The following is a 14874-nucleotide window of genomic DNA, read 5'->3' as shown; positions in this document are numbered from 1 at the left end:
CAAGAAATATTTGGCTCATACCTTGTAACCTACTCTAGCAAAGTATCACTCAACGGCACCTGGTACATGAACCAACTTGGAACATCGAGGAAAAAGCCTGTGGTCTCAACCATGTAACCCTGGTAAACATTACCTCTCATCAGAATCGACTCAGCCTCCCGTTTCTCCACGAACTAAGCTTGAGAAATCTCCATCACATTGGGACCCTTAGAGAAAAACTATGGGTTCCTTTCCTCAGCTACTCGTTTGCCCTACTTGCATCCTTCTTATTGTGCTCCACCGTTTGGCTCGGATATTACGTTCTCAGGACCAGAGCACAAGTCAAACCAAAAACCAATGGCGAGGAAGAATCCGCAGGTCATCGGGACGGCGACCACTTAAAAGAGGGAAGGGTTAACACACCCGGCTGCCACGAGAAGAAATTGTCAAGTTGCAGGACATATCCGGTGGCCAATACGCGCAGTAAAGAAACTGCCGAGTCCACACTTCGGGTGCCACCGCCCCATCGCCTGATACCAAGTGCTTATCCGGTGCTTCAGCGACAACAACGCGCTCTCAGCGAATGATCGCCGGATACCAAGTGCTGACCCTGCATTTTGGTGACGGCGCTGCCAGCAGGCAAAGGCCTAGAGCTGTGGCTGAATCGGGCCATCGAGTTAGTCTAAAATTGTACTCCGTAGCCTTAGCTGTAACCCAACAATTAATATTATCCTTGCCTTAACAGGTTTCAGTCATTAGTAGGCACTACAACCCAGTGCAGTCAGGTTGTTTTCCACTTGGTCCTTCCAACGGAGCTTTGGTCGTCCCCTTCGTCGTCGCCCGTAGACGACCCTCGCTTCAAACACCTTCTGGGCTGGAGATTCTTCATCTATACGCATAACGTGGCCGAGCCAGCGCAGACGTTGTATCGTGATGCGCCGGACCACGTCCACGTCGTTTCACAACTCGTACAGCTCGTGGTTCATCCGAATACGAAAGTCGTCCCCAATCCGAACGGGACCAAAGATTTTGCGAAGAATTTTTCTCTCGAACACTCCAAGCGCTGCTTCTGCGCCATATAGTAGCACGGGTAGGATGAGTGACTTGTAGAGTGTTAATTTTGTTCGGCGAGAGAGGTCTCTATTGCACATTTGCTTACTCAGACCAAAGTAGCAACTATTGGCAAGTGTGATTCTTCGCTTGATCTCCCGGCTGACGTCATTTTCGGTGTTAATGGTAGGGCCAAGGTACGTAAACTCCTTGACCACTTCGAAGGTATAGCTTTCCGCTACCACATGGGAGTCTAGGCGCCGCGCCTACCTGCTTGTCGACAGCATATACTTCGTCTTGCCCTCGTTTACCGCCAAACCTACTTTTGCCGACTCTTTTTCGATAGCCGAAAATGCAGCAGTGACATCACGCTTGCTGCGGCCTTTGATGTCGATATAATCGGCATACGCAAGGAGGTGGACACTTTTATAAAAAATAGTGCCAGATCGATGTACACCGGCAAAGAGATAGTATGTGTCATTGTTATTCTCGTGGGTTTTTTCCAGGATTTGGCTTAATGTGAAGATCTGGTCTATGGTAGACTTACCAGGTCTGAAGCCGCACTGATAAGGTCCGATCAGTGTGCTGGTATACGGCTTCAGTCGTTCACATATGGGACCTTGTATGAGATGGTAATCAGACTGATTCCCCGGTAGTTGGCGCATATCGTTGGGTCACCTTTCTTCAGAACGGGACAAAGGACGCTGAGATTCCAATCGTTGGGCATACACCTTATCAGCTCTTTGCCGCCGGCCTGGAACAACTCTGTTCATCAGCACCGGCTGCTTTGTTGTTTGTGAGCCGCGTTGTAGCAACTCGGACCTCGTTATGGTTAGGTAGTGGTATATCCACATTGTCGTCGATTGGTGGTATCGGGCTGCTTCCTCCAATGGCGGGATTGGTGCCGTCATCGCCTGCTAACATCTTGGAGAAATGCTCCCTCCATAGCCTTAGCGTGCACTGCGTATCCGTAACCATATTTCTATTTTCATCCCGACAGTTAGATGCTCCGGTCTTGAAACCTTGTGTCAGACGGTTGATTTGTTGGTAGAACTTTCACTTTTCTTTCTCCTTTTTTTCCGTCAGAAAAGTCGCCTCTCTTCCTCCTTTTTCTCCCTGTAACGTTCACACATAGCTCGCGTTGCGCCAGACTGCAGCGTTTTTCGTGACACTCCTCGTCAAACCATCGGTTCCGTGTGGGTGGGCGCTTGAACCCAATGGTTGTTTCAGCAGCAGCTCGCATGGAGTGGGATATGTGCGCCCAGAGTCCGCCGGCATCAACAGGGAGAGGGATAGGTTGGTGGAGCAGTTCCGAGAGGTGAGTGGAGTATGCTATTGCTGTCCGTTGTGATCGCAGCCTAGTGACGTCAAGCTTTCGTTGCGTGATGGGGCGTATGTTTTTCGCTCGGCATAGCCCTATGCGTATCTTGGTTGCGACAAAATAGTGGTCCAAGTCAATGTTGACTCCACGAAACGTACGCACGTCCATCACGCTTGAGGCATGCCTTCCGTCTATCTGGTTGCGCGTCTTTTGATCAGAGGATAGCCATGTGGCCTTGTGGATGTCGAGGTACCGAAATCTGGTGCTACTCACTACCATGTTTCGCGCCGCGGCGAAGACGTGGAGACGTGGTGGCGAAGTCTCCGGCTTACTACAAATCCGCATCCAAATTCGCGCCTCTCCGCATGGCAGCTGTAGCAGATATCGCAGTTTGCTCGCTTGGAGCAACCTTGTCCTGTCCATCTCATATTCTGGATGGCGGTAATGTCAGCCTTTAATTTTTCGAGGGCATCCGCCAGTTGGATAGAGGCACCTTCCCAATTAAGGGTTCGGACATTCCAGGTGCATATCTTTAAATCGTAGTCCTTTTTGGTTTTGCGGTGGTCGGCATCATAAGGGGGGATCTTATCCGAGGCTTTTGCTTTGGTCTCCACTGGGCTTCTTTTTTACGAGGCGGGTTCCAAACCCTGCGCTCAACCATTTAACGTCCGGGTGACTCGCTGCACCCATTAGCTCACTATCTAGCGGATGCTAAGATAGCTACCCAGGAGGTGCCACGAGGAGGCTGTGTGTCAACTTTCAATCCTTCGAAAACAGAGATCGCACTGGCGGCCACCAAGTTGGCCGCGATCAGAAAACTTTACTCTGTACGGATGAAAGCTATCCCATCCCGCCTTAACAGGATTAGGAAAAATAAATAATTAATAACTAAATTCTTCCTTGTTATAACTGACCTTCGCCTAAACAGGTCCAAGGGAATAATTAAACAGTTCGTTGAGTTGGATCTTTTAATATGTTGTTTAATTGAAAAAATTCCGAAAAAACAAAGCAACACACAAATTTTATACAAAACTGTACTGACCGAAAAAAAATATCGTGGGTCAAAAGAAAGAGGAATTTTCATTTTTAATTTTTTCCCCCCAATAACTTTTTTTTTTGTAAAATGTGTTCTATTGTCTAACTATCGTCCATAAGTGTCTCAGAAGTTACTTCTTGGCGATCGCGACTGCAAAAATCACTTTCATTATACAATACTTTCCTTATGGCCATTAGCATTGTCGTCAATGCTCACGAAATTTGGTTGTGTTTTAGGTTCCAGAAAACAATTTATAAAAATATATTTTTATACCCTTGCAGGGGGTATAATGATTTCAGTCAGAAGTTTGCAGCGCAGTGAAGGAGATGTTTCCGACCCCATAAAGTATACATATTCTTGATCAGCGTCACTAGACAAGTCGGATAAGTCGGACTAGATAAGTCGGAACCAGCCGGAACGGACAACTATATCTTATAGCTCACATAAGAACTATCGAAGAAAAAATGACAAAAAATTATATCTTTGGTGTTTTTTAACTTACGTTTTTTTTTGTTTTGAATTTCAAATTAAATGTTATTCAAATCGGACGACTATATCATATAGCTGCCATAGGAACGATCGGAAAATTAATGGAAAAACAAGAAAGGAAGTTAACTTTGGCAAGCCGAAGTTTGTATACCCTTGTGCCTATAAAAAATAATCAATAATTTTATTAAATTGAATTAGAAATTCTTAAAAGCATAAAAATGTATATTCCCAATATTATAAGATAATATGTCAAAAAGCCTCAAAGTTATAATTTGCTTCACATTATTTCCCACCAATTATCCGATCGTTTCTTTGACAGCTATATTATATAGTCGTCCGATATTAATAAAATTTAATTCAAAATTCAGAACTAATTAAAAAATGTTATTTTTAAGCTCATAAGGTTATATGTTAAAAAAAGTGAAAGATATAATTTTTATTTCATGTTTTCCTATTATTTTCAGATCGTTCATATGGCAGCTATATGATATAGTCGTCCGATTTTGATAAAATTTAATTCGAAATTCATAACTAATTTAAAAAGCTAAGAAAGGTATATGTTAAAAAACACGAAAGATATAATTTTTTAAAAATTTTGTTCCCCGATAGTTCCTATGGGAGCTATAAGATATAGTTGTCCGATCCGACTGGTTCCGACCTTTATACTACCTGCAATAGAAAGAAGACTTTCGGACTTTCAGTCCGATAGCTTTAAAACTGAGAGACTAAATGGCTAGATCGACTCGTCTTGTGACGCTGATCAAGAATATATATACTTTATGGGAAACGGAAACGCCTCCTTCACTGCGTTGCAAGCTTCTGACTGAAATCATTATACGCTCTGCAAGGGTATAATAATATGAAAAAATTATATATTTGGTGTTTTTAACATATAATCTTCTAAGCTTGGAAATAACATTTTTTATTTAGTTCTGAATTTCGAATTAAGTTTTATTGAAATCGGACGACTACTGGTATAGGAACGATCGGAAAATTGGTGTAAAATAATATGAAGCAAAGTATAATTTTGGGGCTTTCTGAAATATTTTTTTATAATATCGGGAATATAATTTTTTTATTATTAAAATTTGGAATTCAATTAAATAAAAATCAGACTACTCTAACATATAGATGGTAAAAAAATAGTCTGAAAAAAATGAAATAACTTTTTTTTCGATATCACTAAAGTCAGCAACAATCCTTAAAAATTTCACATGGTGTTACTAAAGTTGATTATTTCTTATAACTGCAAGTGTATACAAACTTCAGCTTGCCGAAGTAAACATTCTTTCTTGTTATATTTAAAATTTTCCAAATTTTATCCTTAAAGTTCGAAACGCATTTCAGAATATTAAGGCGAAAAAATTTATTTAATATGTTTATTTTTCTACCAAATTTGAAAACTGAAATATGTTTCATTTTTCAGAGGCAATGTAAAATTATTTGTATGGTTTTAAAAAGATTTGTATTTACAGTGTTTGAAAATTTAGAGTAATACATTTTGTGGTACATTTCAGTGACCAATGCGTAAGTTCTTTATCTTTGGCAGTATCCGAGATATTAGCGTTCAAACTTACGAATTTTTGAAGTTTATGTCCTTAGGGATGGTTTAAGAACATTTTTTTTAGGTCAAAGTGGAAGGGCCGTGTAAAGTTTGTATATAAAACTCGCGCTGAATACGAATTTAAGGAATTTTAATCTGAACTTTCAAGCTTTTATAGTTTTTCAAGTTTATGGGCGTCATATTTAAAATTTTTGTGGGGGAAAAAGTAAAAAAAATTAGTTTAATTTAAAATTTTTGTTATTTTGTAAATAGAAGAAGTTTTGAAGGATTTTATAGAAAGAAAATGAAGCGAATTTATAGAAAGAAAATGAATTTACACCTGGAGAGTTGTAATAGATAATTTTTCAAAAGATCAATTTTTTGTAAGTTCAAATTATGAGTATATTTAACTTTTATATCATCAAAATACTATGCCGATTAGTGTAGTATACCTTAAAAAAGTTTTAGGCAAACCAAAAATGTGACAATAAGATAATTTGTTTGGCTTTTAAAATAACTTACATCTATATTATGGATTCGATGACTAACTACGATTAGGTGGTTGGACCCATTTAAATATTATGTTACACAATTTTACAGAAATGTCCTGCGACATTTTCAATGCAATTTTTTTTAAATAGTTTTTTAAATGGCTTATAACAGCTTGATGACTCATGCCCTGCTCTTGTCCGATGCAATGACTGCTACTGTGCCTTATTTTTCGGCAAAGCGTGGCGCATCTTCGACCACCTCTACACCAGAACGAAAAAATGAAACCATCGTTGTGCGGTACAAATATGAGCTGTATTGTTATTGTAATATTTATTATTTTTTGCTTTTATCGCAGTAGTACTGTAAAATATGCCGTATTTTTTCTTTAATTTTCTCCATGTTTGCGACAATATTACTCACGACCGACTAAAAAAAGCAACAATCAGTCTTATGTTAGCACGCAAAACAGCTTTCCAAAGAGGAAATGTATAGGTATAGCATGACCCAATGCGACTAGAATTACGCTCTGGCTGCGACAACTAGCAAAGATACCGCAAGACTTTTTTGACAACCTAATATAATTCGCTTGATTGTTTTATATATTTACCCATCTAGCCAAATTAAGGTATTTCACTGCATTAGTTCACTGCATTATCTTATCACCATTTCTAGATTCAGAAGCTCGACCAGGCCTGGCACATTTTGAGGCAGCAGTATACGGAGAGCGCCTTTACATTCGAGGCCAAGTTACGTCCTACGCTTAGTATTATGAACGAGGCTTCTAATCCACAGGCCCCAAACACAACCGTTCCTCACGTTCTTCTTTACGCATTATTAATCGATCGGCCCGTAATGGATATCATAAATAACTCTAGTATCTATGATCGTCCTGCTCTATACCATAGCTGTATAGCTCCATGGGAATTAAAAGCCGACGACTTTGGCATGGCCATTAATTTCCAACACCTGGATGCTTCGCGTGGCTTTCTAAAGAATTTAGATTTATATCGTAAGAATGCTAAAATTATTCTTGAGGACGCCGTTCCTAGATTGGATGTGATTTTATCAGATGCCTTTCGGTAATAATAAAGAATTAATTTTCCATTAGTCTTCTAAAACGGTTTGGTTTTTCAGAACCGAGTTCCATGTGAAGTTCCTATGGGGCAGTTCCGGAGCAAATGCAAAGGCGGAAGATCGTCACAGAAAACTGGAAAAAGTGCTGACCATGATGGCCGACAAGTTCTGCACATTGTCAGATTAATATTCTGTGAAATAATAAAGTCTTAACTACAGTCTATTTATATTTAGTTAACTTACTATAATTAATTGATTATAGTACATTTTGTACTCCTCATATTTATCATACTAGCTACAATATCGCCAATATCTCAGAAAATTAAAGAATAAATATTAACTTTAGCAAGAACACTAAAACACTCTTTGAACAGCTGTCCTTCAATCAACACTTATTACTTAAGACACCAGCACATATATATTTATTAAATCATTAAGCTTTAGAGGCATTAATGTATAAATGAAAGCCAACCATAAAAATCTGCAAATTGACTACAAAGATTTGTATTACATTTTGTATTAAACTAAAAAAAACCTATATAGCGAACTAGTGCCGCCCCTAGCGGTATACTAGCGTATAGCTAAAACATCTGATAATAAGTACTGAAACTTTTTTAAAGATTTTCAAAATATTAAAAAATGTGGGCGCTAGACGTGTTTTTGTGTTATGGTCGCTTGTGGTAATAAGTAATTGATAGTTTCACCAAGTTTTTTTGGCTCTATCCGGTCAAGAAGATCTCTACCAACGATACTGTATAGAGACCTAATGAGCAGAATAAAATCTTTGGCAATCCAAGTCACATAATTTCTGATTGAGGATCTCCGTTCACGTCGGAAGACTTTCAGTTGTATTGCAACAGTAAAGGTATCAAGCAATATCTTATCACAACGGGCCTTCCACGTTCCAGCGGTCAGCTCAAGAGGCTTAATACAACGATAATTGCTGCTCTTCCAAAACTCTTAATAGATTACCCACGACAATGGTTTAAGTTTTCAGCAGCGTACGACAACATTCAACTCAACATTTTGCAAAAAACAACGCCCTTTGAGTTACTAACGGAAACCAAGATGAGTCTAAAACCCGATACACAGAACTAGCAAATGTTAGAAGCATAAATGATTCAGCTCTTCATCTTGGTACAGGCCAAAGTATCTTGGTCCATACCGTATTGTAGAGATGAAATTGAATGTTACCTACGACGTAACCAAAGACTCAGTATTCAGCGAAGGCCAAGGGCGGACGTGCACTTGCGCTGAGTATCTAAAGCACAGGATTCCTTATAATGACGATAAGGACGACGCATTTGAGGCAAATGAAGTGTAGGTTGACCAATTGTGGTCATCTTGCAACGCAGAACAGCTGGTCGACAAAGGAGAAATGTAAACAGAAAGACGTGCCAGAAAAAGGATTCGCGAGAATAAATATAATAAACAAAATATTATTACAACCCAGTCTCACAAAAATATATTTATAAGTCGTAAAAAAGAGCTACACCCCCGATAAGGAAGACAAAAGACTTAAAAATGAAAAAGCTTTAATTTGGATTTGAATAACAACCTTAACTCAAAAGGTTGTTTGTTCGTCCCATCAAGATTATATGACGTGACTGAGGAAACCCAGGATTTAGATAAACAGTGGGTATATTCTCGTGCTACTTATTATGTTTGAGGCTTGGTTGGCCTCGCGCTGTTCGTTCCGCTGTCAAGGGATTCTATCAGTGACCCGCATTTCTGGTTCGCCGCCGCTTTGACTCGAGGCCGCTTGTACTTGCAGGGAGATGCCTTGCGGGCATAGGAATGGGTCATCGCTGTAAGACTAGGGTAAATATGCATTGCACTTCAGGACAACGCCTTTTGAGACAATGGTTGCCTGCCCCTTGCTCAGTTCGCGCTGACAGTCAAGGGTGGCACAAGGAAAATGGCTAGCACTTCATATTGGTTTACGCCTAGCGCAGACGAACGTTTCCCCTGGCCTCAACCTGTTGCTTGACGTCCGTGACATTTCTGCTCTTTCCAACGAGTGCCGCGCGGCGGTTGGGTCGTGGCTGCCGATGTCCTCTGTTCTGCTATTGCTCGTGCGTGCTCTTAGACAACGCTTTTTGAAACTACAAAACAGTCGTTCGCTCGTTCTTCGCGCCAGGTCCTGCTTGGTCGAACAAGGCGCACTGGGTTTTAGAGAACTTTCCCCCCTAGCGCACGGTCGTTCTCCGCATGACTTTATTGTTGAGCCGTCAGGCGATACGCTAAGGTGTGGTCGTAAAAACCCCATTGACTTAGCCGTTTGAAGCCGTTTGGACATCAGCAATTTCTGATGTCCCAGTCCCGAACATCACGACGTTGCGATCCTGCTCTTTGTAGGCTTTCCACGGACCTGCTTTTAACGACTGGCTCTGTTGTTGCTGACTTGCTGCTGGTTGCCTTCGTTATTTGACTTTAGGACTTTATTGGTCTTGACCGACTGGCTCCTCATAATTGACTCCAGCGCTTATACAGGGGTTCTGGTACCGTTAATTCTCGTATTCTCATCTTCGATTTCTTCGCACCACACCAGGGTCCAAAGTCAGCGGTTTTACAATTTTACCTTTCGCCTTCTGCGCACTGCCCTTCACTAGAGTCCTAGGCGCGTTACCCTTTTGCTCACGGTGCGCCGGTGCTATCTCGTCTCTCTACGCTCTTTCTCTCCAAACTTTATTTTCTCGATCCCAACTCCCTTAAACTGTATTCTCCAAATTCTCTTTTCCCGTAATGCCGTTACTTCGCGTCTTTACTATGTACCCAGCTACTGGCAGGTCGCCGTGCAGTCAATCTCCGCTTCTGTTTGTAAATATTGTAGCAATTTAGTAACTGTAAGGAGTTTATCGATATCGAAAAAACTATATCGTTAAATCAAACTATAATTGGATACACTCCATTGTAAAATTAATTTTATATTCATTTTTGAAATTTGTAACGGTAAAGTCATTGCCGTTAACGGCTTTGCGCCGTTTTTTTGTTAGTTTCATATACTAGGGACCATAATCATTAAAATCAATCAATACATTAAAAACTATTATTATTGTTACAGACTTTTTTTTGTTATTACTCGAAAATTATGATTCTTTGTCGAGGCAATACTAGTCATTAATGAGTTTCTTTTTTAATTTTTTAATGCTCAAAATGTATGATTTAGTCTGAAGCAAATTAAGTAAAAAAAATTATCATTGTAGGATTCGGGAATTAAGTATTAGTGTATCACCTTCGCAACGTAAGAGTAACAGCAACATCAGCGGTTTAGGCCTTGCACCTTATTTTGAATTTGAATTAATACAATTCGTTTAATATTTTGTTACCCAATACTATTAATAAAGAGTATCGAGTCTTTTTAAAAAAGAAGAACAATTATTCTTGTTTCTTAAAATGTTGTACATTTTTTCCTTTTTGTACCTTTTACCCATTCTAAAAAATGATAATCGTAAAAATTGTTATGTGGGCATATAAGTCCTTTTCAGGACTTGGGCCGATGGAGAGGCGACCGATGTTCAGTCACCATTTTAGCCGGTATAAGCTAAGTACTCAGGTCGTGGGCCTTTCTCGTCTCCAACATAAAGAGAATATATAAGGTGCTTGACTTGACAATTATTTTATTAGCGGAGAGGATCGAATTTACCACCGCAAAAGTTGCACACATTAGCAAAATTCTGACTATTCACGACTGCAAACGTCACTCAGAGGGCTCTTGCAATTGTACATACAACTACAAGGCTGATACTCGTGGCCGAAAAGTCACTCACAGTTTCTAAAACTGTTGTGAACTGCAATATTTATATATGTATGCTTTAAAAAAGGAACCGGTATCCGATAAACTCACCCCCTTTTTAATCCTTTCCGATGGGACACGACGCTCGGGATCCTAAGATTTGCAAAATATTATACTGGATATACGATATATATACATTTACGTATATAACTATAGGTGCACCAAAAGACTGCTGCTTTTAAGTATACCAATTCACTTAGGCACAAAATATTTTTATTCCTGAGGCACTCGTCTTGCGTAACGGCTGGTGGAGAGACTTGTCTTTGCTAATTGTTCATGATTTAAGTGTAATTAAATGCATTTTTGAAAGCTTTGAATGTTTTGGATCTTCACTTGTTTTCTGGTTGTGTCTTATGAGGCTATTGGCCCTTGGTTATGCCTAAGTTCACTTTAGCTTATATTGATTCAATGGACACATTTATATTTCTCATTACTTTTTTGAAGTATGCTATTGGTCACTACGCCTCTGTTCGGATGGCTGCTGCAGCTATACAGCGGCGATGGTCTGACAGATGAGATGTCAATCTTTCATATGATGGGCGTACGGAACAGGCTCGAAGTGATCGATGCGGATCGCATGGATTGACCTTGCAAAAGGAATCTCCGTACGACCATTATTGTCTGGGTTCCGCTAAGCTAACATGCCCTTACTTTCCTTTTCTAATCAGCTCAAACATACCAAACGAAACCTGACGGTATCTAGACAAGGAATCTGTCAAAAAATCCGAAGTTGGGGTGTTTTATGTAGTTATAAAATATAACAGAAATGTGTAGTTTCACGTTAGCCATCGGCCAACAACAAGCTCTTTATTATTTTCTGGTCAAATCGTAGTGATTTACAACTAAGCTATTCGCGGCTGCGCCTGCAAGCATTGCCAGCGGCCTTTATATCTATCTCAAAGTATATGCTCACAAATGTATTTGGCAGAGACTTTTGTAGTTATTAAAAAATATTAGATATTACTTTGTATCATAAAAGAAATAAAAAAAATTTTGTTTTAATCAGAAATTATTGATATCCTTTTTACTGTATATGGTCCCGTATATTTGTAATCTAATTTGACATAGTTCATATTTTATTTAAACTTGATCTCCTATTTTTTGTTCAAAATCTAAAAAGTTTTTATCATAATGAAATTTTTGTTTTCTTTTTTTTTGATTCCTTTATAATCTGGCTCTTTTAAAAGCTTGCTTTAATCTAAACTTCGTTTCCTTTGCATAATCAATTATATTATATAAAGGCAGTGAACCGGTAGTTCGTTTTCGATATTTGGCATTTTGGACATTTATGTATGTACTGGGTTATGTATATAATCATTGTTTTCCAATAGTAGTGTCTTTTGACCTTGGCCAAGGTTTTTGTTACACCTGAATGTCATCCTTGAATAGGATCGTCATATAATGTAGACATTATTGCTTCTTTTTAATTTTTAGTTGTTATTGGGGTCACCGGCATGAGTAACGCTACTCTTAATGATTTTAATACTTTGTTGCCCATTTTTTTGTAATTTATCTATTGAAATATTTTCAAAGATATAATTCCATGGTGCCACTTTAAGTTGAGTAATATTTTCTTTACCAGCCTGCAGTTCAAGCATTTGAAGTCAAGGGTTCCATTAGTATACAAATCTTCCTGTAATTTTTTCTGCATGTTTTGAAAAAACATAAATTATTATTAACATGCAAGGTCACTACTTTACGTACTTCGTTAGTGTTAATAACTATGCATACGTTGGGCTTATAAGCTTTTATTTTGATTGTCTAGGCAATTCTACATTATTTTTTCCTGTGCAGGAATTTTGTCTACTTTTTCCTCTTGTAGTCACTGGTAATATATTTGCCGTAATTTTTTGAAAATTTTTAATTGTTATGCGTCTGTACTGTATCTGTTTGAACTAGGATTGACCATTAAAAATAAGAATGTTAGTGGTCTGTGATCAGTTTTAACTGTAAAATGTTGGCCATAAATATATGATCGAAAATGTGTAATTTCCCAATGAATTGCTACTAGTTCCAGTTCTGTAGTGCTTTTATTGCTTCCAGCTTTTGTAACTGAACATGATGCATATGCTATCGGGAGTTGGAGGTTTTGAATTAATACCGCTCCACATGCTTGTTTACTTGCATCCGTTATTTACTAAATTCTTTAAGGAATTTAAGGAATAAAGTATGTTCTATAGGTTCATCTTTTAAATATTGGAATGAATTTTGGCATTTTGAAGACCATTCAAACGGAACATTCTTTTTACATAAGCTAGTTATGTGACGTGAATAGTCGGCGAAGTTTTTAATATTGCGTGTAGGACTGAATACTTTTTTATGACATTATATTTCTTGTCGTCATGAAAAATTCCTTTGCATGTGAATTTATAACCAATGAAGGTCACTTCACGCATAAAAAATAAACATGTTCGTGGATGAAGTTTTAACTTTGTTTTTCTACTTTCTCGAAGATGTCTTTTGAAACATCCAACGACTATTGAATCATACATATAAAGGAATGCTTGAAAAGCTTCAAGTCCAGAAAATACAATAGTCATACTCTCTGAAATGAATTTTGGGCTATTTTTAAACCGAAAGGTAATCGCGTGAATCGATATGAGCCATTGCTCGTTGAAAAGGACGTTATTTTCCTTGAATTTTCTTCTAGTTAAATTTAATGGAAACGTAGTTTTTTATATACATTGGTTCATCGTTCTTCAATCTCAATTTTTGGTTGTAAAAATTATTTGTTGTTATTGATTCGGTTTCAATACCGAATACGTAAGTATATTTTTCACATAGTTCCGTTAATTGTTGTTCGAATTTAACGGAATTTTTTTTAGTTCTTCTAGGATGTTTTGTGCTCTATCACTTGAAGTGCTTTGAATAACATTTTAATCGGAATTTGATTCACACTTTGATGTGGTAGTATTGGCAATGTTTAGGTTGAACCTCCTGATTTTGTATTAATGTAGTCTTAGTATCGGACTTTATTATGATTTTTCGTACTACTTGAGATCTGATAGGTAGGAGAATAATATTATTACCAGAAGTATATGTTATTGGAATATAAACGTGAATATTATTTCGTCTTATTATAAACCAATCCTCTGTAGGGTTAAAATCTATTTGGCAGCTTATACAATCGATTTCTATTATTCCATCACATGGACTCGCCAAATCTTGATTTACAATGGGAAAATTATATAATATTAAAAATTTTTTTGTTTGGAGTTGTATTGGAGCAAGTCCTTTACATTTTATGATTCCCTCGCCTATTCCTTAAATATTTATTTTATTTTTTATTTGTATATTGTTATAAATATATGCATTTTCTTTTTAAAGTGAAATATTTGCTCCCGTATCCACAAGGAACGTAAGCTTGTTTCATGTTTCTGAATTAATAAAGGGTACAAAGATATTAAGCTTAAGGTTAATTGTATAAGCCGTTGGGGGTTTTCCTAAACTGGCTGGGAAACGGGGATATTACTGTTTTGTTGTGTATTGCCATAGTTGCTGGTATTTCGGTTATTTGTTTTTGGTCTATAATTTCCACGACCTCTATTATAGTTATTGGTCTGATTATTATTCTTTTTTAGATTGTTTTAATTGTAACCATTATTGTCGTTGTAAACGCTATTACTGGTAAATCTTACTCTTCTACTTCTGGGCTGTCAAAGATTCTTCTACCTGTACTGGCTCGACTTCTGGTGGATCTGATGATTTAAATTCATCCCCAGTTTCTACTTTAAAAGGGGTGTTTAGTATGGTTGGTATTGAAATATTTATTTTAAATCTTTCTTTTATAGTTATTAAGTTCAATCGAGGTCTAGTCAGAAATTTCGATATTTCACACCATTGATTTTTATCTAGTCGATCTAGCAAGTATTAATATACAAGATGAGTTCCAAAATATGTGAACTGGTGCGTAAGAACCTGCTATTGTTTACCGACTTCCAGTAAAAATTGCATGTCATTTCATCTATTGGAAGTGAGGCTATTGCGTTTTAAGTGTCAGTATGTTTTTGTCATCGGTGCGAAAATAAAAAAAAAAAATTTACCGAAACGTTTCAACTGATGAAAGAAGTTTATGGCGATTATTGCCTATCCCT

The 14874-nt window shown here is 37.9% G+C and overlaps 1 protein-coding gene across 4 annotated transcripts in view; it reads left to right on the top strand.

The window, feature by feature from the left end:
• The window catches only part of LOC108030489 (breast cancer anti-estrogen resistance protein 3 homolog), a 111957-nt gene extending 104230 nt beyond the window's left edge, over positions 1-7727 (top strand). For 3 of the 4 annotated variants that reach the window (XM_050885307.1, XM_017103374.3, XM_050885308.1), the window contains 2 exons: positions 6583-6989; positions 7045-7726. In XM_050885307.1, coding sequence (XP_050741264.1) covers positions 6583-6989; positions 7045-7171 — 534 coding nt within the window. In that variant the 3' untranslated portion in view covers positions 7172-7726. Of the gene's footprint in view, positions 1-6582; positions 6990-7044 lie in introns of all 4 variants that reach the window. The other variant, XM_050885310.1, reaches the window with a different exon arrangement.
• Positions 7728-14874: the final 7147 nt, after the last annotated feature.

The sequence above is a fragment of the Drosophila biarmipes genome, chromosome 2L, assembly GCF_025231255.1.
Source record: "Drosophila biarmipes strain raj3 chromosome 2L, RU_DBia_V1.1, whole genome shotgun sequence".
NCBI lineage: Eukaryota > Metazoa > Arthropoda > Insecta > Diptera > Drosophilidae > Drosophila > Drosophila biarmipes.
This window is presented reverse-complemented; position numbering and strand designations above follow the sequence as displayed.